Source organism: Oncorhynchus gorbuscha, linkage group LG19, assembly GCF_021184085.1.
Source record: "Oncorhynchus gorbuscha isolate QuinsamMale2020 ecotype Even-year linkage group LG19, OgorEven_v1.0, whole genome shotgun sequence".
Taxonomy (NCBI): domain Eukaryota; kingdom Metazoa; phylum Chordata; class Actinopteri; order Salmoniformes; family Salmonidae; genus Oncorhynchus; species Oncorhynchus gorbuscha.
The window spans coordinates 58,578,754-58,606,738 of NC_060191.1; the positions used below are offsets into that span (position 1 = coordinate 58,578,754).

At 44.3% G+C, this 27,985-nt stretch overlaps 1 protein-coding gene across 3 annotated transcripts; it reads left to right on the top strand.

Moving 5' to 3' along the window:
• Positions 1-18,462: 18,462 nt before the first annotated feature.
• On the top strand, positions 18,463-26,834 carry LOC124005767 (WSC domain-containing protein 1-like). 3 transcript variants are annotated; one of them, XM_046315288.1, is made up of 10 exons: positions 18,463-18,832; positions 22,308-22,461; positions 22,634-23,096; positions 23,328-23,442; positions 24,267-24,451; positions 24,577-24,698; positions 24,861-25,035; positions 25,265-25,429; positions 25,685-25,885; positions 26,096-26,834. In XM_046315288.1, exons 2-10 carry the CDS (start codon positions 22,423-22,425, stop codon positions 26,446-26,448), a joined length of 1,818 nt encoding a protein of 605 aa, XP_046171244.1. In that variant the 5' UTR covers positions 18,463-18,832; positions 22,308-22,422; the 3' UTR covers positions 26,449-26,834. The 3 variants fall into 3 exon arrangements, with proteins under 3 accessions (XP_046171244.1, XP_046171245.1, XP_046171246.1); XM_046315289.1 differs by having other exon boundaries at positions 18,463-18,737; XM_046315290.1 differs by lacking the exon at positions 18,463-18,832 and having other exon boundaries at positions 22,327-22,461; positions 22,630-23,096.
• Positions 26,835-27,985: the final 1,151 nt, after the last annotated feature.

Genomic DNA, 27,985 nt, shown 5'->3' on the forward strand with positions numbered 1-27,985 from the left:
TATTTCTGCTTACCTGAGCTATGTATGTTTACATGAGAAAGATGACTGTTTTCTCAATGAGAAATCCAAATGCATTCTTCCCCTGCAGCACAAACCCCAGAAAAGCAACTTGTAGTAATTATTATAGTGTTAGAATTGTGCCTATGCAATTTGTATTTTTGTAAGAATTGAAAAATAATGATGGAATAATAAAGAGAATTAAACATGTTCTGAACATTATGCATCACCCATACTTAAAAATCACCCATACTTAAAAATCACCCATACTTAAAAATCACCCATACTTGAAAAACTAAATGAATACAGGGGTTGATATTGATATACCCCTGCGCCTCTCCTTTACAACCCCCTCCCCCGGCTCTTCTCCTAGACACTGAATGTTCCACTCTGTCTCTCATCCTGTAATTAGCATTGCCAACCACAGTGCCTTTAGGTTAATGAAATAATTACGCATGTAGACATCCTTGCAATGTAATTGACCTTGAATTAAGCTGTTTTGAGAAAATCACATGACCCCGTTTCTGATTCTCACCAGAATATGAAAACAATGTGTGTGGAGGGGGGTTAGAGGGAGGTGTTTATGGTACAGCTATACAGGTCCTTTACATCCCTGATTCAGGAAGGCCTGTGCCATAAAGTTTCTGACCTCTAAGTGCTTGTGAGTAGATGAGCAATTGGCAGCATGCCTTCTCTTGTCACAAAGCAAGAAAACTCACTAGTGAATGAATCCCTGAGGTGTGCAAACAGAGGAAACAGGCCATGGGAGAGACGTGAATACAGTAGGTTGTAGTCAGGATCATAGCAAACTGATTGCAGTAAAGGCCAGACAAATCAGGAAGCTGATAAAGGAGGAGGAACAGAGGAAAAGGGCTTTAGTCGACTGGAGTCAAGAACCCTTCTCCCTTACCACTGTAGTTCCCACCGTTTCCTATTGATGTGAAACACAGTATTTTCCAGACAGACAGACCTAAACTGTGAACTTGTATGCCCGTTCATATACGAGCTGTAATTAAATGTCTCCATAACATGACTTGACAAGCACATTAGATACTTACATCATCTCTAGTTAAAAACCTTATCAACCTTTTCATTTTCGCTGTTAGTGTCCTCCAGAGGGCAGTCACATCATTTATACCTTCTACTTGAAAGACACATGTACAGTAAGTATAAGTCTGAATCCTGAAAATGTTGTGTAGTGTTAGATACAGATATGGAGGGTGAGGTCTCACTTAATATTGAGATGTGATTGAGTAACCTGGTCGGTTGGTTTACTTTTACAGTTCTGCATGGCTGTTGCCCTATCCTCGGCCACCCACCCTGACTTCACTTATATCAACACCACAAGATTTGGAAGGGTGGCCCGCAAGACTACTGTTGCCCCAGAAACCCCCATACCTGTAAGGCTTTATACAACGGGTGGGACTAATCCTAAATGCTGATTGGGTAAAACTTTGTCTCAGGCCTAACAACACCTGTGCCATTATATCCTCCAAACACCAGCTTCTCTACCATTAGAATTTAAAGAAACACTCATACCTACTGATTTGAGTCAAGTTCAACAAGGCTTCTGTTTGCAACATATTTATTTTACACGATCAGAGTCAGAGAGCTTGTTTCAAGAGCAGGGCGCAGCAGGTGTTTACTGTAAAGGACCACAATAGGAGGCAGGTAGCTGGGTCCAGGAGCAGGCAGAAGGTCATACACAGGGGTTCCAAAAAGGCAACAGTACAGGCAGGGAAAAAGCTAGGAACGTCAGCCAGGAGATCAGGCAATAGGTTGATAACAGGAAATCTGATAGGCAAACACTATCATACAAGGGAGGCGTAAATTACGTGGAAAAACAGAGCTCCAAATAGAAGTGTGTCACAAAACAAACAATACCTCACAATGATGGTGTGCAAAGAACTGAAGTAAATAGTGTGTGATAATGACATACAGGTGTGTGAACAGGTGATCAGAATTCAGGTGATTGGGATCTGGAGAGTGAGCTGCGTTCAGGGGATCTATGTGTTTGAGAGTGTGAGTTGGAAGCAGAAGTTACACGATAGTAGTCCTCCTCCTCTGAGGAGGAGTAGGAAATATCGGACCAATGCGCAGCGTGGTACATGTTCATGATGTTTATTTGCCTGAACACTGAAATACAAAATAACAACGCAAATAAACGAAACAGTCCCGTGTAAAACAAACACTGACACAGAAAAAATAATCACCCACAAAACACAGGTGGGAAAAGGCTACCTAAGTATGATTCTCAATCAGAGACAATGAACGACACCTTTCTCTGATTGAGAACCATACCAATCCAAACACATAACCACAACATAGAAAAAGGAACATAGACTACCCACCCCAACTCACGCCCTGACCATACTAAAACAAAGACATACCAAAAGAACTAAGGTCAGAACGTGACACAGCAAACATGTTGCCAGAGTAACAATTTCAGTTTAACGATTTGAATGAACATTGTAAAATGGTACAGTGAAACATCTAACAGCTGCTTTTTATAAGGATTACTGTGGCTTTTTCGTGACAATATTCTGACTGAAAACGACTTAGCTATTCCTTCTAAAAATAGTAGAACTTCTAAAGTACATGGTCACTTGATTATTTTTAGCTGCAGTTTAAAGCCGAAACAGACACTTACTTTCGCCGCACACTATCTTCTCAGACTGTTAGCTAACGGTTGCTGCTAACACAAAACAAATGGAATATGTTAGCTAACTTTAGCGAACTATTTCCATTGTTGGAACGCACCTCAGGTTAGAAGCCAGACACAACAGTGCCACAGGGAAAATACCTGGCCAAGTGTTTAATGGGGATTAAGATGGTAGACACCTGTGAATCAGTCATGTGCCTCCTTGTACTTTGTGACAGCATGCATGCTTAAGCAATGAATAGTTCACGACTATTGACAATCTTGAGAAAAGCTAACTACAAAACCCTCTGACCAGAACATATCAGACAGATGGGTGAGTCTAGAAAAAACAAAGACTGGACCAAAGACACGACGCCCTCAGGCTGTTCCTATCAGTTTTAAAAGAATACATTTGTCACCACAGGATTAGGTACTTGAGCAGACAAATGAGTGACACTGGCTTTTCCCAGACAAGGACAGATAGTGCTATTGTTTATTATCACTCCTGATGAAAACAAAGGCAAACAAAGGGAGTGGAAATATTTCATTTAAGATTTCAAACTGAAATATTTAAAAACAAAACTAACTACATTTGAAGTACTCCAGATTTCGGTCAAATGTGAATGTTACTTGATGTGAATGTTACTTGATGTGAATGTTACTTGATGTGAATGTTACTTGATGTGAATGTTACTTGATGTGAATGTTACTTGATGTGAATGTTACTTGATGTGAATTCCAGGCTGAGAAACACCATTTTTTTGTTTTTACCCCTTTTTAATGGTATTCAATTGGGAGTTACAGTCTTTTCCCATCGCTTCAACTCCCGTATGGACTCAGGAGAGGTGAAGTTCGAGAGCTATACATCCTCCGAAACACCACCCAGCCAAGCCACACTGCTTCTTAACTTTAACAGTAGACTGGTGGTGTTGGGACTGTGCCGCTACTTCCTGCAGCATACTCAAAGTCACTGTCGTCATTTGCCTCTCTGCAGTGACAAATCAGCAGTTGTGCTGGCTGGCTCCTTGTCACTGTCACCCCCAACCCTGATTAATGCTGTGGAGTGTGGCAGTTACACAGCGGAAAGTGCAGAAAAATGCCTGTTCCAGACAATTGTCTCATTCTCTCTTCAACCATTTCCCGCTTTCCCTGACTCGCTAGTCCAGTCATGACAGGTGGGAGACAGGAGGTGATTTTTCACTGTGCCCTGCAGCTTCTCCCTGCCTGCCTGCCTGACGGCCACCCACTCCTTCTCTCCCGTTCTGAATCCTTCACCGGTGTTAAAATGACAGCACAAAGTTGTGGCCGCCCATTGAACCCATTAGCCCTTAGCCAGAACCATAATTCCATGCCATGACCCCTCTCACAGCCTCACCTCACACAGCATTAATAGTGCTGTCAGCTCATACTGAACCTAATAGAAATATACACAGTGGCAATCTTAGCATGTAAATCTTGGTGGGGCAATCCCACAAAAAAAAAATGCAGATGCATGCCAAGAAGTCACTACACAACACAACACTAAACAATACATTAATTGCACTCTAAGGGTGACAAACGGTGCTCACAAACTGTTAGGGCCTACATAAAGCTGTCCCAACAGCAGAGTCCCAATATCAGTCCCAACACCTTATCACTGCTACACCTGCCTATCAGTGGAGCCTTGTCTGGCAGAGAAACAGTTCATTCAGCCTCATTAACTGCCTTTGAAAAAACATAGCTGATATGGCTGACTTGCTTTAACAAATGTGGTTTCTACTGACAATTGAGATGTACAAATTATGACATAAGGGGACGTCGAGAGGATAAGAGGCATTAATGAGCGAGCTAGGACAGACATAGTCAAAATAACTATTTGTTTAGCACTTTTAAAAAGTACTGCCCCCAGAATTCAGAACATGGGCCGTTCTTATAGTATGGAGGTGATATGGTCCTTGAGGTGGTGATATGGTCCTTGACTAATCTCTCAAAGCACTTCATGATGACGAAAGTAAGTGCTAGCTCGTTTAGCTCAGTTACCTTAGCTTTCTTGGGAACAGGAACAATGGTGGCCCTCTTGAAGCATGTGGGAACTGCAGACTGGGATAAGGTTTGATTGAATATGTCCGTAAACACACCAGCCAGCTAGTCTGCGCATGCTCTGAGGACGCGGTTGGGGATGCCATCTGGGCCTGCAGCCTTGCGAGGGTTAACACGTTTAAATGTTTTACTCACATCGGCTGCAGTGAAGGAGAGTCCGCAGGTTTTGGTAGCGGGCCGTGTCAGTGGCACTGTATTGTCCTCAAAGCGGGGAAAAAATGTATTTAGTCTGTCTGGGAGCAAGACATCCTGGTCCGCTACGGGGCTGGTTTTCTTTTTGTAATCCGTGATTGACTGTAGACCCTGCCACATACCTCTTATGTCTGAGCTGTTGAATTGCGACTCTACTTTGTCTCTATACTGACGCTTAGCTTGTTTGATTGCCTTGCGGAGGGAATTGCTACACTGTTTGTATTCAGTCATGTTTCTGGTCACCTTGCCCTGGTTAAAAGCAGTGGTTTGAGCTTTCAGTTTCTCGTGAATGCTGCCATCAATCCACCGTTTCTGGTTGGGGAATGTTTTAGTATTTGCTGTGGGTACCACACTGCTGATGCACTTGCTAATAAACTCACTCACCGAATCAGCGTATTTGTCAATGTTGTTGTTCGAAGCAATGTGGAACATATCCAAATCCACGTGATCAAAACAATCTTGAAGCGTGGAATCAGATTGTTCCGACCAGCGTTGAACAGACCTGAGCGCAGGAGCTTCCTGTTTTAGTCTCTGTCTATAGGCAGGGAGCAAGAAAATTGAGTTGTGGTCAGCTTTTCCGAAAGGAGGGCAGGGGAGGGCCTTATATGCGTCGCAGAAGTTAGAATAACAATGATCTAGGGTTTTACCAGCCTTGGTAGCACAATCGATATGCTGATAGAATTTAGGGAGTCTTGTTTTCAGATTAGCCTTGTTAAAATCCCCAGCTACAATGAATGCAGCCTCAGGATATGTGGTTTCCAGGTTACATCGAGTCAAATAAAAAAAATTCAGTGCCATCAATGTGTTTGCCTGGGGGGGAATATATGCGGCTGTGATTATAATCGAAGAGAACTCTCTTGGTAGATAATGCGGTCGACATTTGATTGTGAGGAATTCTAAGTCAGAAGGGTTTGAGTTCCTGTATGTTGTTATGATCACACCACGTCTCGTTAATCATAAGGCACACCCCCCCCCCCACCCCTCTTCTTACCAAAAAGATGCTTGTTTCTGTCTGCGAGATACATGAAGAAACCAGGTGGTTTTACCGACTCCGATAGCATGTCTTGAGTGAGCCATGTTTCCGTGAAGCAAAGAACGTTACAGTCTCTTATGTCTCTCTGGAATGCTACCCTTCCTCGGATTTCATCAACCTTGTTGTCATGAGACTGGGCATTGGCGAGTAGTATGCTCGGGAGCGGTGCGGTAGGTAGTAGTATGCTCGAGAGCGGTGTGGTAGGTACTAGTATGCTCGGGAGCGGTGCGCGATGTGCCCGTCTCTGGAGCCTGACCAGAAGACCGCTTCAGTTCATCTGTGTATCTCACATATTATGTGCCCAGTATGATAAGGCAAGAAAACTTTTTTAGCAGATATTAACAACATGACACTAACAGTAGCTGTAGATGATGTAATGAAATGTTGGAGGGTGGTTGGTAATGGAGGAAATCAGGTGGATCCACGTCTGGGTATTTGGCAGAACCCCTAGGTCCTGGAGAACAGGAGCAGAGTTAAAGAGCACTGGGTTGGAGACAGATATAAACAATTAAACACACAGGTTACACTTTACCGTGAGAACATGGATTAGTGCAGTGTTATAAATGGAAGATATGTACTTTTCAACACTTTTGGGAGGTATAGCCTACCTCAAGCTGGTCCCCCTCCGACTCAGACTGATCCGAACCGATCCGATCCGTTTCTGGTGGATGGGATACCTCTTGGGGGGCTTGGACAGTCGATGGTGCTAAAGTCATTTGGAGAGGTAAATTGAAGAGGTCTACCATTTCTTGCTTTCTCAAATGTCAACCAAATAATGTTTACCTGGTCAAAAACCTCCACATCGGTGCCTGAAGGTGATCCTCGAAGGCGTTCTGACCTGGTTTGACAACTTCCACCACATCAGGTGGGTTTTCAGTGATCGGAAAGTACATTATACAAAAATAGCAATAGACCAAAATAGCAATAGACCAAAAGTCAATCACACATTTGAAAGACTACAGTATATGCAACAATAATACAATTGCATTGTTTACCTCAGTCAACAGCTGCGGCTCCCGTCCGTACTCAGTGGAGGCCTGGATGCTGTTATTGTGTGCTAAGAGAATAACCTTTTTCTCCCACCCTTCCTGGTACCAATCAAGGGACTTTCCCATGGCAGTCTTGAGGGTCTGGTTGGTCCATTCACCAAACCTGGAGGAGGGGGCAGGAAAGCCATATCTATTGACAATGTAAGATAGTGAAATATGTCTGATTATGTACCATGGAAAAACAAAAAACAATTGTAAAAATGAATAAAACAAACCATTGGTGACAGAATATAACGTATAACATCCGTACCATCGTTCATGACCTCGATCACTGAAGATGAGGAGAACTGTGGGTGTTGAAGATATCCATCATTGCCTTGGAGGTGGCCTCGCTAGTCTCGTCCTTGATAGGTATCATACGAAACAAAAACAAAAAACATTTTTGGTTGCAAGCACCCTTTTTAATGGGTTACAGAAGGGAATTTAGAGTTAAGCACATACTCTTCCTTTAACTCACCTTGATGGGTATTGCCTCCACCCACTTGGTAAAATGATCGGTCACCGTTGCCATTTCTGGATTTCGTGAAGGTTCCACCCCTGACATTTAAAGTGGTTTGATGAGGTCCACCCCTGACATTTAAAGTGGTCCGATGAGGTCCACCCCTGACATTTAAAGTGGTCCGATGAGGTCCACCCCTGACATTTAAAGTGGTCCGATGAGGTCCACCCCTGACATTTAAAGTGGTCCGATGAGGTCCACCCCTGACATTTAAAGTGGTCCGATGAGGTCCACCCCAGACATTTAAAGTGGTTCGATGTGGTCTACCCCTGACAGTTAAAGTGGTCTGATGAGGTCCACCCCTGACATTTAAAGTGGTCCGATGAGGTCCACCCCAGACATTTAAAGTGGTTCGATGTGGTCTACCCCTGACAGTTAAAGTGGTCTGATGAGGTCCACCCCTGACATTTAAAGTGGTCCGATGAGGTCCACCCCTGACATTTAAAGTGGTCCGATGAGGTCCACCCCTAACATTTAAAGTGGTCCGATGAGGTCCACCCCTGACATTTAAAGTGGTCCGATGAGGTCCACCCCTGACATTTAAAGTGGTCCGATGAGGTCCACCCCTGACATTTAAAGTGGTCCGATGAGGTCCACCCCTGACATTTAAAGTGGTCCGATGAGGTCCACCCCAGACATTTAAAGTGGTTCGATGTGGTCTACCCCTGACAGTTAAAGTGGTCTGATGAGGTCCACCCCTGACATTTAAAGTGGTCCGATGAGGTCCACCCCTGACATTTAAAGTGGTCCGATGAGGTCCACCCCTAACATTTAAAGTGGTCCGATGAGGTCCACCCCTGACATTTAAAGTGGTCCGAAAAGGTACACCCTTGACATTTAAAGTGGTCCGATGAGGTTCACCCCTAACATTCAAAGTGTTAGAGAGAAGAATACTGGTTTTCATACACACACACACATTCTATAATATTGAACTCTGCTGTGGTAAAATAAAGCAACCATTACAAAACAACATATTAGGGCAAAATTTGAATTGGGACACTTACCGATCAAGTGCCATGGGAAACAACTTTGATGGGCTTCAACTCCGGCGCCACAGTCTTCGCCATCTCAAACTTCTGGCAGGCTAGACAGGGTACTGAACTTTAATAAGCAAAAAGTGACCATTTGAAACATTGTGTGCTTTCTGATATGACATTCATTGAAATCCTAATCTTTCCAAATATAATAACGTGATTGATAAACAAAAGGTTATTTCACTTGCACAGCTGTCCACCTCCTTGACAATTCCCCGTCAGAAGAAGAGTAGGTTGATTTTTGCAATCATGTGCTTCACTCCAAAATGGCCAGCATGCATCTCGGTCAGCACAACCTCCTTCTCTTCCTTAATGAAAATCACCCTCCTGTGTGGCTGGCCATCCTTCCCCCGTAGGTAGATATGATTGCCTAACAAGTTGGAAGAGAAGAGTTGTTGAAATACTCTAGTCTAAGTACATTTGCACTGCTGTCTTTCTCTCTCTCTGTTTCTCTCTCTCCATCTCTCTCTCTGTCTGTCCTCCACTCTCTTCCCACCTCTCTCTCCCTCTCTCCCTTTCAACCTTTCTTTCTCACTATCTTCCCTCTTCTCTCCCCCTTTCTGTGTGTCTGTCTAGCGAAGAAACCTAGTTAAGGGCATTTGGAATTACCATAATTGCTTACGCCTATCCATTTGATTGATCAGGTCTAATGTATAGCTGGATACCTCAATATGACAGATATATAACTATATCAGTGGAGGCTGCTGAGGGAAGGACGACTCATAATAATGGCTTGAATGGAGTCAATGGAATGGTATCAACCATATAAAAACCACTTGTTTGATACCATTCCATTCACTCCATTCCAGATATTATTATGAGCCGTCCTCCCCTCAGCAGTCTCCACTGAACTATATGTATAGCTAGCAACATGTAGATGACCAACTAGCTAGATGGAAAATGGTTGTTGAAAAATGGTTGTACATAGCTAAATCCGTCCAGTTATTTAATAGAAGTTGCTTAACTGCTTAACATTACCCTGAATTGTTCATTTCTCTGAATCTCTTGTGGTGCCTTCATAGTACTTCTCTTGGTTGGAAACATAAAAGAAAATTTCCTCGAGGGAGGCCATTGAAGTGCAAGCTACATACAAATAGAAAGCTACAATAACAGTTACAGTAGCTAGTTAGCTAATGTTAGCTATATAAAACTGTCTGGCTAACCAGCTACTGTAGCTGGCTAGCTGAGTAGGCAGGCTGAGGTAAATACAAATATATGGTAAAGAAAGTGTGTTCTCTTTCCAGTCTTTTCGGTCCTCTGAAGCAGCAGGTAGTCAGCAGTTTGTCACCATCAAAAATGTTTCTTTGTCAATTAGGGTGTGCAGGGTGAATACGTGGTCTGTCGTACGGTAATTTGGTAAAAAGCCCATTTGACATTTGTTCAGTAAGGACACTCACTGTGAAATAGATAGAACTCTTAACACATCTCTCTCTCTCTGTCATGTCTCCCTGCTTGAGTGCTCCAGTGAAGTGAGCATGTCAGCTGTCAGAGAGTGTTGAGCTCTGAGCTCTGAGCCAGTCAGCCAGGTCTGAGTCCTGTCCTGCTGCTCTGAGGCCATGTCAGTGGAGGAGGTGACAGCTCAAGCTTCTCCCTAACCAAGCGAAACCCTCACATCCTGACGTGATCCCACAGCTCTCCTTCCTCTCTCTATGAGTCAGCCGGTCTAAGAAATGTCTCTTTCTGAATATACTATTACTATACTATTATTATACTATTATTATACTATTATTATACTATTATTATTATTATTATTATTATTATTATTTATTATTATACAGTGGGGCATAAAAGTATTTAGTCAGCCACCAATTGTGCAAGTTCTATCACTTAAAAATATGAGAGAAGCCTGTAATTGTCATCATAGGTACACTTCAACTATGACAAACAAAATGAGAAAAAAAAATTATGGTGGAAAATAAGTATTTGGTCACCTACAAACAAGCAAGATTTCTGGCTCACAGACCTGTAACTTCTTCTTTAAGAGGCTCCTCTGTCCTCCACTCGTTACCTGTATTAATGGCACCTGTTTGAACTTGTTATCTGTATAAAAGACACCTGTCCACAACCTCAAACAGTCACACTCCAAACTCCACTATGGCCAAGACCAAAGAGCTGTCAAAGGACACCAGAAACAAAATTGAAGACCTGCACCAGGCTGGGAAGACTGAATCTGCAATAGGTAAGCAGCTTGGTTTGAAGCAATTATTAGGAAATGGAAGACATACAAGACCACTGATAATCTCCCTCGATCTGGGGCTCCACGCAAGATCTCACCCCGTGGGGTCAAAATGATCACAAGAACGGTGAGCAAAAATCCCAGAACCACACGGGGGGGACCTAGTGAATGACCTGCAGAGAGCTGGGACCAAAGTAACAAAGCCTACCATCAGTAACACACTACGCCGCCAGGGACTCAAATCCTGCAGTGCCAGACGTGTCCCCCTGCCAGTACATGTCCAGGCCTGTCTGAAGTTTTCTGGAGAGCATTTGGATGATCCAAAAGAAGATTGGCAGAATGGCATATGGTCAGATGAAACCAAAATATAACTTTTTGGTAAAAGCTCAACTCGTTGTGTTTGGAGGACAAAGAATGCTGAGTTGCATCCAAAGAACACCATACCTACTGTGAAGCATGGGGGTGGAAACATCATGCTTTGGGGCTGTTTTTCTGCAAAGGGACCAGGACGACTGATCCGTGTAAAGGAAAGAATGAATGGGGCCATGTATCGTGAGATTTTGAGTGAAAACCTCCTTCCATCAGCAAGGGCATTGAAGATGAAACGTGGCTGGGTCTTTCAGAATGACAATGATCCCAAACACACCGCCCGGGCAACGAAGGAGTGGCTTTGTAAGAAGCATTTCAAGGTCCTGGAGTGGCCTAGCCAGTCTCCAGATCTCAACCCCATAGAAAATCTTTGGAGGGAGTTGAAAGTCTGTGTTGCCCAGCAACAGCCCCAAAACATCACTGCTCTAGAGGAGATCTGCATGGAGGAATGTGTCACACCCCAACCATAGTTTGCTTTGTATGTTCTATGTTTTGTTTGGTCAGGGTGTGATCTGAGTGGGCATTCTATGTTGGATGTCTTGTTTGTCTGTTTCTGTGTTTGGGCCTGATTGGGTTCTCAATCAGAGGCAGGTGTTAGTCATTGTCTCTGATTGGGAGCCATATTTAGGTAGCCTGTTTTGTGTTGGGTTTTGTGGGTGATTGTTCCTGTCTTTGTGTTTGTTGCACCAGATAGGGCTGTTTTCGGTTTTTCACGGTTCTTGTTTTGTAGATTGTTCTATTTTCATCTTTATTAAAGATGTACAAAAATAACCACGCTGAATTTTGGTCCACCTCTCCTTCCCAGGAAGAATCCCGTGACAGAATGGGTCAAAATACCAGCAACAGTGTTTGAAAACCTTGTGAAGACTTACAGAAAACGTTTGACCTCTGTCATTACCAACAAAGAGTATATAACAAAGTATTGAGAAACTTTTGTTATTGACCTAATACTTATTTTCCACCATCATTTGCAAATAAATTCATTAAAAATCCTACAATGTGATTTCATGGAGAAAAAAAATCTTATTTTGTCTGTCATAGTTAAAGTGTACCTATGATGAAAATTACAGGCCTCTTTCATCTTTTTAAGTGGGAGAACTTGCACAATTGGTGGCTGACTAAATACTTTTTTGCCCCACTGTACCTATAACTATACGTCTCTAAAAGATGTCCTACTCAGCCTACTCTCCATAAATATAATCTATAATCAAAGCAATTTGGGGGTTGAAAGATGGATGAGTATTTGAACTAAGCTCTGAGGGATTTCAGGGAGCTGAATGATGTCCTTATTATCTTAGCATTTCTTCATCAAGATACTGTAAATGTGACAGATTCAGATTCGTTATAGTTTTTTTTCCAGAGGCTTAAATCCATTATATCACAGTAGAAATAGAAATAAGCCAGCAGCACCAGTGTCCATACAAATAACTTCATTAATTCTGGAACAACAACATGGACACATCTATCAGACTAAGACAGCTACACTAAAAGCAGCATTCATCTCTCCCACTACTGAGAAGCACCCGTAATAGCAATTTATAGCCCTGTCATTTAATCTCATTACAACTCATTTGTTTACCAGCAGAACATGTAAAACTAAGTAACAAGGCACCATAAAACAAATAGCATCTTTGCACCACATGCCAGAGTTTACAAATGATAGTCATCAAGCAACAACAAAAACATAAATTGCAACGCATCCATCCCTTTTACATTTGAGACAAAACAGTACATTAAGAGTGCAGGCCAGGCCAGCAGTGCTGAAACGGAGTCTGAAAAGGAAAGGAGTCTAAATGGCAAAAGTAGAGCATGGACTGAGGCTGCATTTTTCAAGCATCCAATCCCTCAACTTCATCCAAGTGACTGCTCTGTGGTCAAGTGAGTGTGGAAAGCAGACTTTAAAGTTCAGTTCCCCCTTCGCCCTCAGCACCAACAGACAGACAGACAGACCGATCGCTCTCGGTTCATTTTATGATGAAAGGCCAACTCAAGCGGGGCTGTTTCAGTCCACCCCTGCAGGAAATGAAAGAGGGCAAAAATCCCTCCCTCCCTCTCATTCCTGACACGTGAATGTACTCTGACTGCAAGAAACCAAAGAAAGGGGAAAGGGCAGGGAGAAATAGCTGATGGATGCTAACAAACATGGAGGAGGGAGGAGGATGGGGGGGGGGCAGACCAACTCCTGACATTTCACAGAGTAAAGGAGGTCAATGTTGAGTCAGCCCTGGATTCATTCATTACTAATATGCATTGCTGCATTCAGTTTAGTCCCTGAGGATAAGCTGATTTGTACACCCGGACCGGATGACAAACACATTATCTTGGACATTACTGCACCGCAAGCTGATGAACATATCAGTCACTGGCAGACAGTCAGTGTACAGACTAGAGTCAGACGCATTGTCCTCCACTTGCTTATAGAGGGTAATATAAAGGCAAGGAAAGGACGCAGGGATTTCATGCTATAAGCCTTTGTATCTTATGTCCGTGTTATATATGCAGCCTTCATGCATGGATGGTAACCTGTAATGTATAGGAGATGTTAATCCTAACCCAGGGTGAGGTGTAGCCTACCTTACAGGGGACTCCTAACATTAGTCATCTATATCCCCTGGGCACAGTTTAATTTTTTTGTAATGTCATTAGTCTGTTGTATGAAGAGAGTCAGACCGAAATGCAGCGTGTAGGTTACTCATGACTTTAATGAAAATAATCGCGGTACATGAAATAACTGTATATGAAAACAACAAACGAAACGTGAAACCTATTACAGCCTATCTGGTGACTACAACACTAAGACAGGAACAAACACCCACAAAATACAACGCGAAAGTCAGGCTGTCTAAATACGGTTCTCAATTAGAGACAACGACAAGCACCTGACTCAGGCAGCCAAGCCTAACTAGACACACCCCTAATCATACACAATCCCAATTACTACAAACCCCAATACGAAAACACAACATATAAACCCATGTCACACCCTGGCTTACCCAAACATATACCAAAAACACAAAATATAATGACCAAGGCGTGACAGAACCCCCCCCCCCAAGGTGCGGACTCCGGGACGCACCTCAAGAGCATAGGGAGGGTCCGGATGGGCGTCTGTCCATGGTGGAGGTTCTGGCTCGGGACGTGGACCCCACTCCATAAATGTCCTAGTTCCTCCCCTTCGCTTCCTGGGATAATCCACCTTCTCCGCCGACCATGGCCTAATAGTCCTCACCCTGATCCCCACATAACTGAGGGGCAGCTCGGGACCGAGGGGCAGCTCGGGACCGAGGGGCAGCTCGGGACCGAGGGGCAGCTCGGGACTGAGGGTCAGCTCAGGACAGAGGGGCGTCTCAGGACAGAGGGGCATCTCAGGACAGAGGGGCAGCTCGGGACAGAGGGGCAGCCCGGGACCGAAACAGCCCGGTACTGAGGGGAAGCCCGGTACTGAGAGGCAGCCCAGTACTGAGAGGAAGCTCAGTACTGAGAGGAAGCTCAGGCAGGTAGTAGGCTCCGGTAAATCCTGGCTGGCTGGTGGAACTGGATGATTCAGGTTGTCTGGCCGATCTAGAAGATCTTGGCAGACTGGCACTTCTGGCGGATCTTGGCAGACTGGCACTTCTGGCGGATCCTGGCAGACTGGCGACGCTGGGCCGACTGGCGGCGCTGGGCAGACTGGGAGCACTGGGCAGACTGGGAGCACTGGGCAGACTGGGTGCACTGGGCAGACTGGGAGCACTGGGCAGACTGGAGACTCCGGCAGCGCAGGAGAGGAGAACAGCTCTGGCTGCGCTAAACAGGCGGGAGACTCCGATAGCGCAGGAGAGGAGAACAGCTCTGGCTGCGCTAAACAGGCGGGAGACTCCGGCAGCGCAGGAGAGGAGAAAAGCTCTGGCTGCGCTAAACAGGCGGGAGACTCCAACAGCGCAGGAGAGGAGAAAAGCACTGGCTGCGCTGAACAGGCGAGGCGCACTGGAGGCCTGGTGCGTGGTGCTGGAACTGGTGGTACTGGCGCGAGGACACGCACAGGAAGCCTGGTGCGCGGAGCTGCTACCGGAGGACTGGTGTGTAGAGGTGGCTCTGGATAGACCGGACCGTGCAGGCGCACTGGAGCTCTTGAGCACCGAGCCTGCCCAAGCTTACCTGGCTCGATGCCCACTCTAGCCCGGCCCATAGGAAGGGCTGGTATGTGCCGCAGCTGGCTCTGCAACTGCACTGGAAACACCATGCGCTGCATAGCATAACACGGTGCCTGCCCGGTCTCTCTAGCCCAACGGTGAGCACAGGGAGTATGCGCAGGTCTCCTACCTGGCATAACTATTCTCCCTTCTAGCCCCCCCCCCAATAATTTTTTTGGGGTGACTTTCCGGTTTCCAACTGCGTCTCAGTGCTGCCTCCTCATACCTGCGCCTCTCCGCTTTAGCTGCTTCTATTTCCTCCTTGGGACGGCGATATTCTCCCGGCTGCGCCCAGGGTCCTTTACCGTCTAATTCCTCCTCCCATGTCCAAATCTCCAAATGGTGCAGTCTCTCCCACTGCAACTGCTCTTCACGATTAACAGGGAGAGTAGGCTCAGGTCTGACTCCTGACTCAGCCACTCTGTCTCTGCGCTTTCCCCCGTTACTCTCAGTTTTCGCCCTGTATAGCCGTGCTTTCCTTTTCGACTCCATACGTTTATAGCCCTCTTTGCATTGCTGTAGGGAATCCCAGGTGGGCTCCTGCACTCGCTCTGGGTCGGCCGCCCACCTGTCGATTTCTTCCCACGTAGTATACTCCATGCTTCTGCTGTCCATAACCTCGTCCTTTAACTCCTGCCAGTTCACATGCTGCTCGGTCTGTGAGTGGTGGGTGTTTCTGTAACGACGTTCGTCTGTTGTATGAAGAGAGTCAGACCGAAATGCAGCGTGTAGGTTACTCATGACTTTAATGAAAATAATCGCGGTACATGAAATAACTGTATATGAAAACAACAAACGAAATGTGAAACCTATTACAGCCTATCTGGTGACTACAACACTAAGACAGGAACAAACACCCACAAAATACAACGCGAAAGTCAGGCTGTCTAAATACGGTTCTCAATCAGAGACAAGACAAGCACCTGACTCTGATTGAGAATCGCCCCAGGCAGCCAAGCCTAACTAGACACACCCCTAATCATACACAATCCCAATTACTACAAACCCCAATACGAAAACACAACATATAAACCCATGTCACACCCTGGCTTACCCAAACATATACCAAAAACACAAAATATAATGACCAAGGCGTGACATTTTTTTTTTGATCTATCTGGATTTCACCTATCGGATAGGATTGAATGCATAGAAAAAGAACGAATAGAATGGACGAATCATTGACTTGAATTGGGAACCCGTTCTATTCTTTCTATTTCTATGCATTTAATCCTATCCGACAGGCGAAATCCAGATAACTTTTGAAAAATTGGGAACAGATGTCTGCCACTTGATTTAATTAGAACCTTAGAGTTCTGGAGAGGTCATCCCTGCCTGGGGTGCGTCAGGATCGATGCTAGTTCTCTGTCCCTGAGATGGTTACAGGGTGTGTCATCTGCATCAAGGGCAAAGCAGTGGCATACATTAGCATCTGTTTAATTGGTATTAAGTAGGTTGTATACCTCTGTCAAGTCTGTGGTCGGCGCCAGGCAGCGTCAGCTGTAATTACATTACTTGTAGTTTGCATGGTGTTGTGCACATTGGCACTCTGGGTAATAAATTAGCTTTCGTGTTGATAGGAGACTGACTGTACAGGAGTGAAATGTAAGTGTGAATATGTGAGCTTCTCCAAAGGCTCAAGATAGCATGAAGCTCATATACCCATGGGAGTGTGTGTGGGAGTCTGCACTGCAGTGAAGAACTGTGACGGAGGAGATGTTTTATCTTCAGTTCTATACAGAGACCATTTCCATGTTTCTGTTTCTCATTAGGAACAGCAATCAGTGTGTTCATTACGACGCAACCACACAGGGATGGACTATTTCAATCTAGCAGGGGAGACCAACAATGAAGTCCTGCACTGCCTTCTGCTAACTTTGTGCTGTGACTATCCATTACTAATGGCACTAAAACCACTATATTCTCCATCAACAGTAAAACCAAGCAGCCCACTGGAGAATTCAGTTAAACAATCATCTGGTGTGTGTGTGTGTGTGTGTGTGTGTGTGTGTGTGTGTGTGTGTGTGTGTGTGTGTGTGTGTGTGTGTGTGTGTGTGTGTGTGTGTGTGTGTGTGTGTGTGTGTGTGTGTGTGTGTGTGTGTGTGTGTGTGTGTGTGTGTGTCCGTGTGTTTAACAGTTATTGCGGGGACTGGAAGTCCCCACAAGAATAGTAAACTAACAAACATTTGACTAACCTGGGACATTCTGTTGGTCCCCACAAGGTCAAATGCTATTTCTAGGGGGTTTAGGGTTAAGGTTAAAATTAGTGTTTGGGTTAGAATTAGGGTTAGGGTTAAGGTTAGGGTTAGATGTTAGGGAAAATAATATTTTGAATGGGACTGAATTGTATGTCCCCACAAGGTTAACTGTGCAAGAATGTGTGTGTAGAGAGAAAAATAACAATATTTTTCTCTCCTCTGTTTTTAAGGTCCTATGTTCTAACCAGCCTTATAACAGGTCAGTAAGGCTGCATTTACACCGGCAGCCCAATTCTGATGTTTTTCCCACTATTTGGTATTTTGACCAATCACATCCGATCTTTTCACATCAGCTCTTTTTTTCAGCGCTGATCTGATTGGCCATAAGACCAATTAGTGAAATAAATATCAGAATTGGGCTGAACACAGTTTAATTGACTGACACTACAAACTGACAATGTAGCATTTGGTCAATTCCTCCACAGCTGCACCCCTTTCTAACCTCCCTTCCACTCTGTTTGTAATTTCAGGCCAATACTGATCCCATTGATCCATCCATCCAGGTCATGACACTGATGCAGCTGTTGGAGTCTGATATTTCAAATTCAAGCCACAGATATTCCCCTGCCATCTGACACTTTCAGTCTCCATAAAAAAAGACCAATAGCCAACCTCTATCTCACAGACACTAATAGGTGAATTTACATTACATTACATTTAAGTCATTTAGCAGACGCTCTTATCCAGAGCGTGCCTGTAAGACCAGGGGCACCTGTCTAGAATGACAGCATTTAAACTAATTCATTACAATAATTTTCCATGATGGAGCCTAATTGATATATCGCAATGAATGTGATGATAGAAAGTACATGTAAAGACCTATATTTTACATTATTTTTTACAAATAATTTAAATACAATCGAATGAAGGTTTATGTTAGGTAGACCATCTGTAAAACGTGCACAGTGCACATTGAAACCCCAGTGAGCTGTTTGGAGCATCATTGAAGAGCATGCGCGCTGTATTCCTGTCTCTATCCGGTTAAACAGCTGGGTCTCTGCACGGAGAGAGACAAACGTGATTCTGCTCTGCTGTGTGTGTGACAAAGGCGACATGTCGAGGATAAAAAATATTGGGATTATTGCTTTTCTAATGCCTTCGCTTTAGAAGGCATTACATAAGAAAATAAAAAGGATGAGATGAGGCCTACGAAGACGACATCCACATCGCCACATGAAATGATGAGCGCCAATTCGAATCAAACACGCAAGGACTGGGGATTGCCATTTATGAAGGAGGTGCAGAATTTCATTAACATATGGAGCTTTTGTTAACGATTTGTTTTTCGTTGGTCTGTTTTAGCCCATAATACCATCGAAACACTGGCGTTATGGTAAGATCTGCAGTATGTTTGTAATTGTGGAGCCGTATATATTTAGAAATTGTTCATATGATTATTGTTGATTTTTTAAAACTGTTCAGTTGTCATTTGTGCATGGACTATCCCGTGGACGTGTGTATAGGCCACTGAACAGGTTGAAAACAACCTCAAATGTGACATTGGTGATTAAAAAGGGTTGTTGTAGGTTATAGTAAATTGAAGTGATGCATAAATGATGCATTGAGGCCATGCGAAAAAATACATGATGCAAACAAGTGGAATACTTGGAGAAGATAGGAGATTATTTTTGATCAGTTGAAATCGAACCTATGATTTATTGGCAAATCTTTCCTCATATAAAGGATCCCACTTTTTCCCAACGTATAAAGGCGTTATAGAGCATGTATAGTCCTAATTCAAAACCATCTTAAATATGATACATCATCAGAGTATCAATCAATCAAATGTATTTACAAAGCCATTTTTACATCAGTTGATGTCACAAAGTGCTGTACAGAAACCCAGCCTAAAACCCCAAACAGCAAGCAATGCAGATGTAGAAGCACGTGTCAAGTAGGTGTCCTTATTGGTGCTACATTGATGCCCAGACAAAGCAGGTGCAGTACACAGACCTCAGTGGTGAATTTCTCACTCTGTTTTCTTCCCACAAATCCTTTCAGTCAGAGAGCCCAAGATAAAGACCAACTCTCTCTCTTACACACACACACACACACACACACACACACACACACACACACACACACACACACACACACACACACACACACACACACACACACACACACACACACACACACACACACACACACACACACACACACAATCTAGTATTGAATGGGTTATTCAGTGGGCTGTTTGCGTTAGATCACAAGCCACTGTCAGCCTCCTGGGCTCTGGCATTTGGGTCCAGCAGTGGTAGAAGAAGGGGGAATTGTGGAAGGTTGCAAGGGGGAATGGTTGGAGGCTTGTTGTCTGGGTTAGGAAAATGGAGGTGAAAATGAAAGATATGATACCAGTGTTCCACCAGTCACATTTTATTTACAACCCTTTTTCTCCCCAATTTCATGATATCCATTTACAATCTTGTCTCATCACTGCAAGTCCCCAATGTGCTCAGGAGAGGCGAAAGTCGAGTCATGCGTCCTCCGAAACACAACTCGCCAAACCACACTCCTTAACACCTGCCTGCTTAACCCAGAAGCCAGCCACACCACTGTGTCGGAGGAAACAATGTTCAACTGACAACCGAAGTCAGCCTGCAGGCCCCCCAGCCAAACCCTCCCTTAACCCGGACAACGCTGTGCCAATTATGCGCTGCCCTATGGGACTCCCATTCACGGCCAGTTGTGACAAAGCCTGGGATTGAACCCGGGTTTGTAGTGACACTTCAAGCATTGCAATGCAGTGCCTTGGACCACTGCGCCACTCAGGAGGCCCCATACCATACATTTTCAGCTACAGAGAGATGAAGAAAAATATTACAACAAAACATTCTGTAACTGCAGTTAAAAACTTCCTGCAAATCACTGGCTAAACACACTGTAGGCATAACCAGATGTTCTTCAATAAATACAGTCTTGCAGCAGCAGAGCTTGGTGCAGCTCCTCAATCTTTACACATGCATCCATTTGATTTCAGTAGTCAATAAAATACTGTCCAGGATCTGGCTTTTGTGATCATTTTAGCAGCCATTTATTGAGCGGTTTTTAGTGACTGTGGCTTGTTTATGGCTTGGCCAATGGAAATGTAACACAAAGTGTAAATAACCCAAGACAGGTCCATTCCCTAACAAAATATTAATGCAGCGCTCCATATATATATATATCCCTTGCTGGCTGGCTCTTAAAGTATTGGTAAGTGCCGGCCCTGGACCACTCTCAGGAGTGGCTGAGTGTATTCCACACAGGTCACGCATGGAGAGGCTGTCCTTGGCTTAGCATACTCTCAGCTCACACCCTAAAATCTGGGTCAGAATTTACAGAAATGTATACATATAAATAACTCCTGTTCTTGGTCTCATATACCCTGCTTTATAAAAAATAAAATATAATACACATTCGGTCACAAAAAATATGTGCAGAAATGCCACAGTAAGGTTTTTTAATTGGAAAAACAAATGATTAAAACTGGCAAAATGTGCAAGATAGTCTAAGATGTGAAGGTAGGCTAAAGCATAGGAAAGGGAGCTTACTCTGGAGCTTAACTATGTTTATGATCATCAACTTGTCCTTGGGTTCCAGGAAGTAAGGAGCAACGGAAATAATGAAAATGAAAAGAAAAACAAAGGACAACAACTAAAGAAGTACCTCGGTGCTTGCCTGGGGCAAGGTAGTTGTTCTGAGGCAAAACTCACAAACACAGAAAACGTGTAAGAAGGAGCTCTGCCTGGCATATCAGGATATTAATTTGGATGAATATTCAAGAGATTTATCTGACTCTGCAAGAGATTTGCCTTGTCCTGAAACTTAAGAGATTTGGCAGGTTTTTGGACAGATAAATGTATCTGTTTGTACAGGCTCTCTTAGTCACGGCAGTGCTTTATTGCCAGCCTTCCCATAATTCTTGAAGCTGGTCTCTAATGTTTATTCTCCATTTAAATGTAGCCTGTTTTGCATGTAATTAATGCCTTTAATCATCTGATATCTGTACTAGCATAACCCAAAATGGTTAATGCCATACACACAGTCCTGGTTAAACTGTGTGTTGTTTGAACAATGATCTACATTCATTAGTGAAAAGCTCAGCTTCATAACTGTAGGGGTCCTATTTTTGATATATCTTCAAAAGGGAAGAGGCTACCCACAACTCAGTAGGTGATGAGAAAAACTGGCATTACCTCTGTCTTGTACTGTCCAGTTGAGATTGACAAGTGCAATCTGCTTTCTGCAAAAACAAGTATGTTATTGCTGAAAGGGAGGGGGTTAAAAGGCTGACTGAGCAAGATGTGTTGACCTCACTGTTGGTTCCTGTCAGAAACTGACAAATTAGATGATGACACAATGAATCGCTCATTGTGGTTAAAGACTGTAATTTAATCACTAGCTAACGATACTGAAGTTGTCATTTTTGTGAAGGAAAACTTGCATCTGATAGTAATTCTATAAACTCTTTCCCTAAGCTTATTTTCATTCCACTCTGGTCTCGCTTTGTGTTGGCAAGAAAGAATGCCATCGCATCTCAAGCCTTTGTTTAGAACTGGGCCATGTTCCAAACCTGAGTCTGAGATGAAGGTCAGAGGTTACTCTGACAAGAGCAGGATCTAGTTTTGAGACCATTCAGGCAATTGGTTTTGTGTCATGCATGCCAACTACATATTGTAGACATAGAACTTATAGTTTGCCATCTTGTAGAGGAGGAAATGGTGACTGACTTAGGCTCACTTCCTCTCCTTTATAATAGAGACGTATACAACCATAATCACTCTGCCTCAATAATACAATATTTCTCCTTTGTCTCCTTTCTGTAGTTCATCTAGACGAGAAAGCTGAGCCTTGACCTTATTCAGACTGCCTTCCATTGGCTCTGGAGGAGGTGGGCTGAATCATCCTGACTCGAGAGGTTCTGTCTTACATCAACAAGCTATGGAGTGGAACCTCTTGCTCAAGCGGCTCAAGGTCGAGGTACATCTAAGGACATTTGACCAGTAGGGTCTACCAACTCCTGATTCCTGTTCCTCTCGTTCTGAAAATTATTGTAGATCACAATAATTGTTTTGCTGAGATGAGTAGACAAGGGGGTATGATACTGGGATAGAATGCTTTACACCAGAGCTCTGTATATGTTTGGAGCCAGCGGCAGGCTGAGATAAAGAGGGGATCGATGGCCAAGCCCCTCTACAGACTGCAGCGTTTCCTCCGGAGGGCTCAGCTGTTCCTGCTCTTCCTGGGTGTGGCCTACATCATGGCCGGGAGCGTCCTGCTGCTCCAACGGGCCAGCCTGGTGGTGACCCAGCGAGGGGCCACCAGCCCTCCACTGCCCTCCCTGCCCTCCATACCCTCACCACCCCGGGCCCTGGAGCTGGGGATGCCACCCGTGAGGGTAGGAGGCTACAGGGACAGGAGCTCACGGATCATGGCCAGGGGGCAGGGGTACCAGCCTGGGAGCCTGTTGGACAACAGGACTGGAGCACGCTGGCTCATGTCGAGGAATCTGGAGATCCGACACCTGCGGCGGCGCTGGTTCCACAGCCTGATGACGGAGAAGGATATGTCACAGGTGGAGAGGAGCACCCCCAGGAGGAATGTGCCTCACAAAGGTACCTACCGACCTATCCCAGAAATGAGGAAAATGATTCTTTGCCATTTAGAGTGGAGATTCTGAAGGGGTATTGTATTCTATAAATTAGCTATGTGGCAACTCCTCAAGTTTTGGAGATGCTACCTGAGAAAGTGGTTGACAAAATGAAGTAACACAATGACAGACTACTTAACCTGTAACTAATGCTTTGCTGATTCATGTATGTTTGTTTGTTTGGTCTCATGTCAAGGTTCTTACATAGGCTGCTTTCTGGATAATTCCAAGGAGCGGGCTTTAAGGGGGTCTGTATTTACTGATTTCCGCAAAATGACCAGCACCATGTGCCAGGATACCTGCTCAGCGAGGTAAATATATCTCCATCCTGCTTCAACCCACTATTATCAGATCTTTCATAACATAGGAAATATTTCACATCTCAGGAGGAGCATATCATCAACATTATATAACCCCCATTCCCATCCTATAATCTCTGCAGATTAAACTGCACAGAATCTGTGTATCTGGAAGACAGTCACAGGTAGGCAGACTATAGAATTAGCATATGCATATGCATATGCATATGTTCACCCTGAGGAGCTCCATGATACTTGACTTGTATTAACTAGCAATGGAAGAGGGTTTGGGGGAAAGAGTGTAAGCACAGACCTACAGTTGCGGGAGCAGAGCTCTAGCTGGCTTGTCCCAGGCTGAGAATTTGAAGCTTCCGAATTAAGGACGTGTGAGCAGAGGAGGTGAGGATTTTTTGTGGTCTCAGGGTAGATGTTGGGGGGGTTGAGGAGGGGGGGGGTGATCTGCAGTGAGGGACTAGGGAGCGACAGGCAGGCAGACTGCTTCAGTCTCTGTCAGTATTAATTGTGCAGCAGAGCAAAGAGAGCGAGACATATGGTACTCTCCTAATTAACCCCTAGGGTTGAAGAGCGTGCTGCATTTGCGTTGCTGTTGAATTCATTATTAACATACTGTATGTTCTCATGTTATACGCCTGGTTCAGCATAGTTATAGAAAAAACATTACTCTTAAAAAGAAGACTCTTTAGGCAATCAATATATTAAATACGTTTCTTATGAATAACCAGATTGTTTAGAGATTACGGATGTGTTGTGAATACTTTGAATTGATGTAAACTGTTACCAGAGGTTCATATATATCTGAATGTCATTTATTACAGTGGCTACCAGTTTGCTGGTCTGGAGTATGGGTCGGAGTGTTACTGTGGCAACCACATCACCAGCCTACGTGTGAGAGACAAGGAATGTAACTTGGACTGTAAAGGGGAGAAAGGCTCCCCCTGTGGAGGTGTTGGGCGCCTGTCAGTATTCACGGTGGAGGATATGCTTCCAGGCCAGAGGAGATGTGAGTATGAGGGACCTGGTCCAATCTTGAGAGCTGGGGAACAGCAGGAGATTGGGTGAAGTTGATATCGCATCGCATTCACTTGAGACTTGCAGCTGTGCAAACTACATCTCCTGTGTTTGCAGACAGGAACGTGCGTTACCGCGGCTGCTTCAGGGAGCCTGAGAACAGCTCCTCTACATCTCTGGTCCATGTGGTCCAGCTCAACCTCACCTCCCAGTCCTGCATAGAGGCCTGCATGAACAAGGTTGGACCCCTAGGGGAACATTGCCAGGATTTTGCAGTATCACGTTGCTTATAAATACATTGTGAAGCATTTACTATGTGCCTATGAAGACTTTTTGAATGCCCTATATACCCATTATATGTTTTAGTTTGTTTAAAGTGTTATCCAATTTGCCTGGCCTAGGAGTTTCCTCTGGCTATGCTGAGGAGTTCGGACTGTTTCTGTGGTTACGCTACTCCTGACTTCACTCTCCATGAGCCGGCTGAGGAGGAGCACTGTTCACAGAGCAACACCACTGAAGCTTCCTTACCATCAACCCTCCAGCGCTTCTACCAGGTCTACCAGACACCTGTCCAAGGTAACACGGTCAGACAACCACAAAAGCATTCTTCCTTCAAATCCTGCCAACCTTGTGAAATAATTTTAAGCACCACTTTGGCTTGACACCAAACTCCACTTTGCACCACGGAAATTCAAATCAATCACTCAAATTGTGTTGGACTTTGTCTTCTGCAATTCGGTATGCTTCTGAGCAGGTTATTTACAAATCCCATCCTAACTTAAAATGTTACATTCCTTTCTCCTAGACTCCAGATGCACAGAGAAGAATTTCCTACCAGAGAAGTCCAGTTCATTGGTAGCGCTTTCCAGCTTCCCTGGAGCAGGCAACACCTGGGTCAGACACCTCATAGAGTTGGCCACAGGGTACTACACAGGCAGCTACTACTTCGATGGGACCCTTTACAACAGAGGTCAGCTCCTATACTGTACAGCCACTGTATGTTTACACTGGATAGGAAAGAGGGCACCCACACATTAGGAAACCATTTTTGTCCTTGGCCATCTGTTGTGCAGATCCAGCTATTTGCCTCAGTCCATAATGAATTCAATATTTTTATTTGAAAGTTATCATCCATACCCCTCTGTCTTGCTTGGTTTATATGGCCAAAGATAAAAGCAAAATATTTCCCATATGGTTTGTGCATCTGTGTCTTGGTGTTGTGTAGGCTTCAAAGGCGAGAAGGATTACTGGAAGAGTGGTCGGACCATCTGTGTGAAAACACATGAAAGTGGGAGGAGAGAGATAGAGATGTACGACTCTGTCATCCTGCTGATCAGGAGCCCGTACCGTTCCCTCATGGCTGAGTTCAACAGGAAGTGTGCAGGACATCTGGGATACGCCTCTGATCAGCACTGGAAGACCAAAGGTACAGAGCCAGCCTGGAATCTGGGTTTTATTGTGGCTTGTATTAATCATGTACAGTATAGTACACCAGCCAGTAGGAGTCCTTCTGGGACCGTGTTTTGTTTTTTATTGAAGGGGGGAGTGTCTGTGGGTCTGTCTGCATTGTGTGAGTTGATGTTCTTTCTGAAAAGCACTGCACAATAACATGCCCCCACCCCCACACTTCTCGTAGAGTGGCCTGAGTTTGTGAGCAGCTACGCCTCCTGGTGGGCATCCCACGTACTGGACTGGCTGCGGTTCGGCCAAAGGGTCCTAGTGGTACACTTCGAGGAACTCCAGACAGCGCTGGTGCCCCGGCTACGATCCATCGCCTCCTTCCTCAACACCACAGTGACCGAGGACAGACTGCTGTGTGCCGAGAGCAACCAGGATGGACACTTTAAACGCTCCGGGGCCCGGCAGCCCACCTTCGACCCCTTCACACCCGACATGAGAGGACTGATAGACGGGCTGATCCGTGTTGTGGACCAGGCTCTCCGGGACAGAAACCACACAGGCCTTCCACTGGAGTATCTGCCCAGATGATGGACCGCTAAACTCTGATAACCCTGATCTCTACCTTGTCCACTACCCTGTCCCTCCTCAGTGTTCACTGCCTTAAAGCTGTGGTGGCATGGATGGATGGATACCCCCAATCCAACTCAAGAGAAAGCGTTTCAAATCAGGAACGTGCCCTGCAAAGGAAACATAGAGGCTATTCTCACAGAGCACTTTTTATGCTTTGGAAGCGCTGGTTTATTAAAGCTCTGCTTTTCTGTTTTAGATGTGTTTTGGTTTTTGGGACATTGCCTTATTGGAGGTGAACTGATAAGTGTACCAAACAACGGAAACAGTTTCCTCTGTTTTAAATCAACTCTAAATAAACTGTACCTCCTATAAAAACTATAGGCTACATCCTGTGGTACAATCCACTTTTCAGTTTTGTTTTTGTGATCAAAATATAAAAACTCAATATATTGGATTACAACATAATAAATATACAATACAGGCAACATCTTCAGAAAAGGAATACTGTTATATGAGTTAACATTGGAGTGTTTGTAAGGTGGTGTTTTAGGCATATACAGAATTAATGGGTTCCTATGGTAATACTGACAAAATATAATTAGATCATCAAATAACCAAAATATACCTTTATCCAAAAAATATCTACACTACAGCCAAGGGAAGTGGAACAAATCTGCCAGGTATTTTGAGTGCTACATCCCCAGAGAGCAGTGGTGGAAAAAGTACCCGATTGTCATACTTGAGTAAAAGTAAAGATACATTAAAGGGAATTGACTCAAGTGAAATTCACCCAGTAAAATACTACTTGAGTAAAAGTCTAAAAGTATTTGGTTTTAAATATACTGAAGTATCAAAAATAATTTCAAATTCCTTATATTAAGCAACCCAGTTGGCATGATGTTCTTGTTTTTTAAATTTACGGATAGCCAGGGACACACTTCAACAATCAGACATAATTTACAAACGAAGCATTTGTGTTTAGTGAGTCTGCCAGATAAGAGGCAGTAGGGATGACCAGGGATATTCTCTTGATAAGTATGTGAAGTAAACCATTTTCCTGTCCTGCTAAGCATTCAAAAAGATATCAAGTACTTTTGGGTGTCAGGGAAAATGTATGGAGTAAAAAGTACATTATTTTCTTCCGGAATGTAGTAGAGTAAACGTTGTCAAAAATATAAATAGTAATGTACAGATACCCCAAAAAACTGCTTAAGTAGTACTTTAAAGTATTTTTTACTTAGGTACTTTACACCCCTGCCAGAGAGGAGAGGGAGAGTGTGTAGGTCCATGACAGAATGATCTGTCCCAGGTCAAGAGCAGCACTAGACCAGGCCAGACAGACAGTCCCAGCCTGCAGCCCAGGGAAGAGGTGCAAGTCACTAGTCCTCTATACTAATCTGTACTGAGCTGATAAGAGCAACAGCACTGGTCGTGTGGGCGATGCACTTTGGAACAAAGTGTCTGGATTTACAATTGTATAATATGGTACTCTCTCTTTCTCTCTCTCTGTCTCAGTCTCTATCCCTCCCTCCCTGTCTGCAGCATCGAATACACT

Excerpts from the sequence above, each read along its gene's own strand:
- LOC124005767 (XM_046315288.1), top strand. The coding sequence starts at position 22,423 with ATGGAGTGGAACCTCTTGCTCAAGCGGCTCAAGGTCGAG. Across the intron at positions 23,443-24,266 it reads CAGGATACCTGCTCAGCGAG|TGGCTACCAGTTTGCTGGTC; the intron begins GTAAATATATCT and ends CATTTATTACAG. Across the intron at positions 25,430-25,684 it reads TGGGACCCTTTACAACAGAG|GCTTCAAAGGCGAGAAGGAT; the intron begins GTCAGCTCCTAT and ends GGTGTTGTGTAG.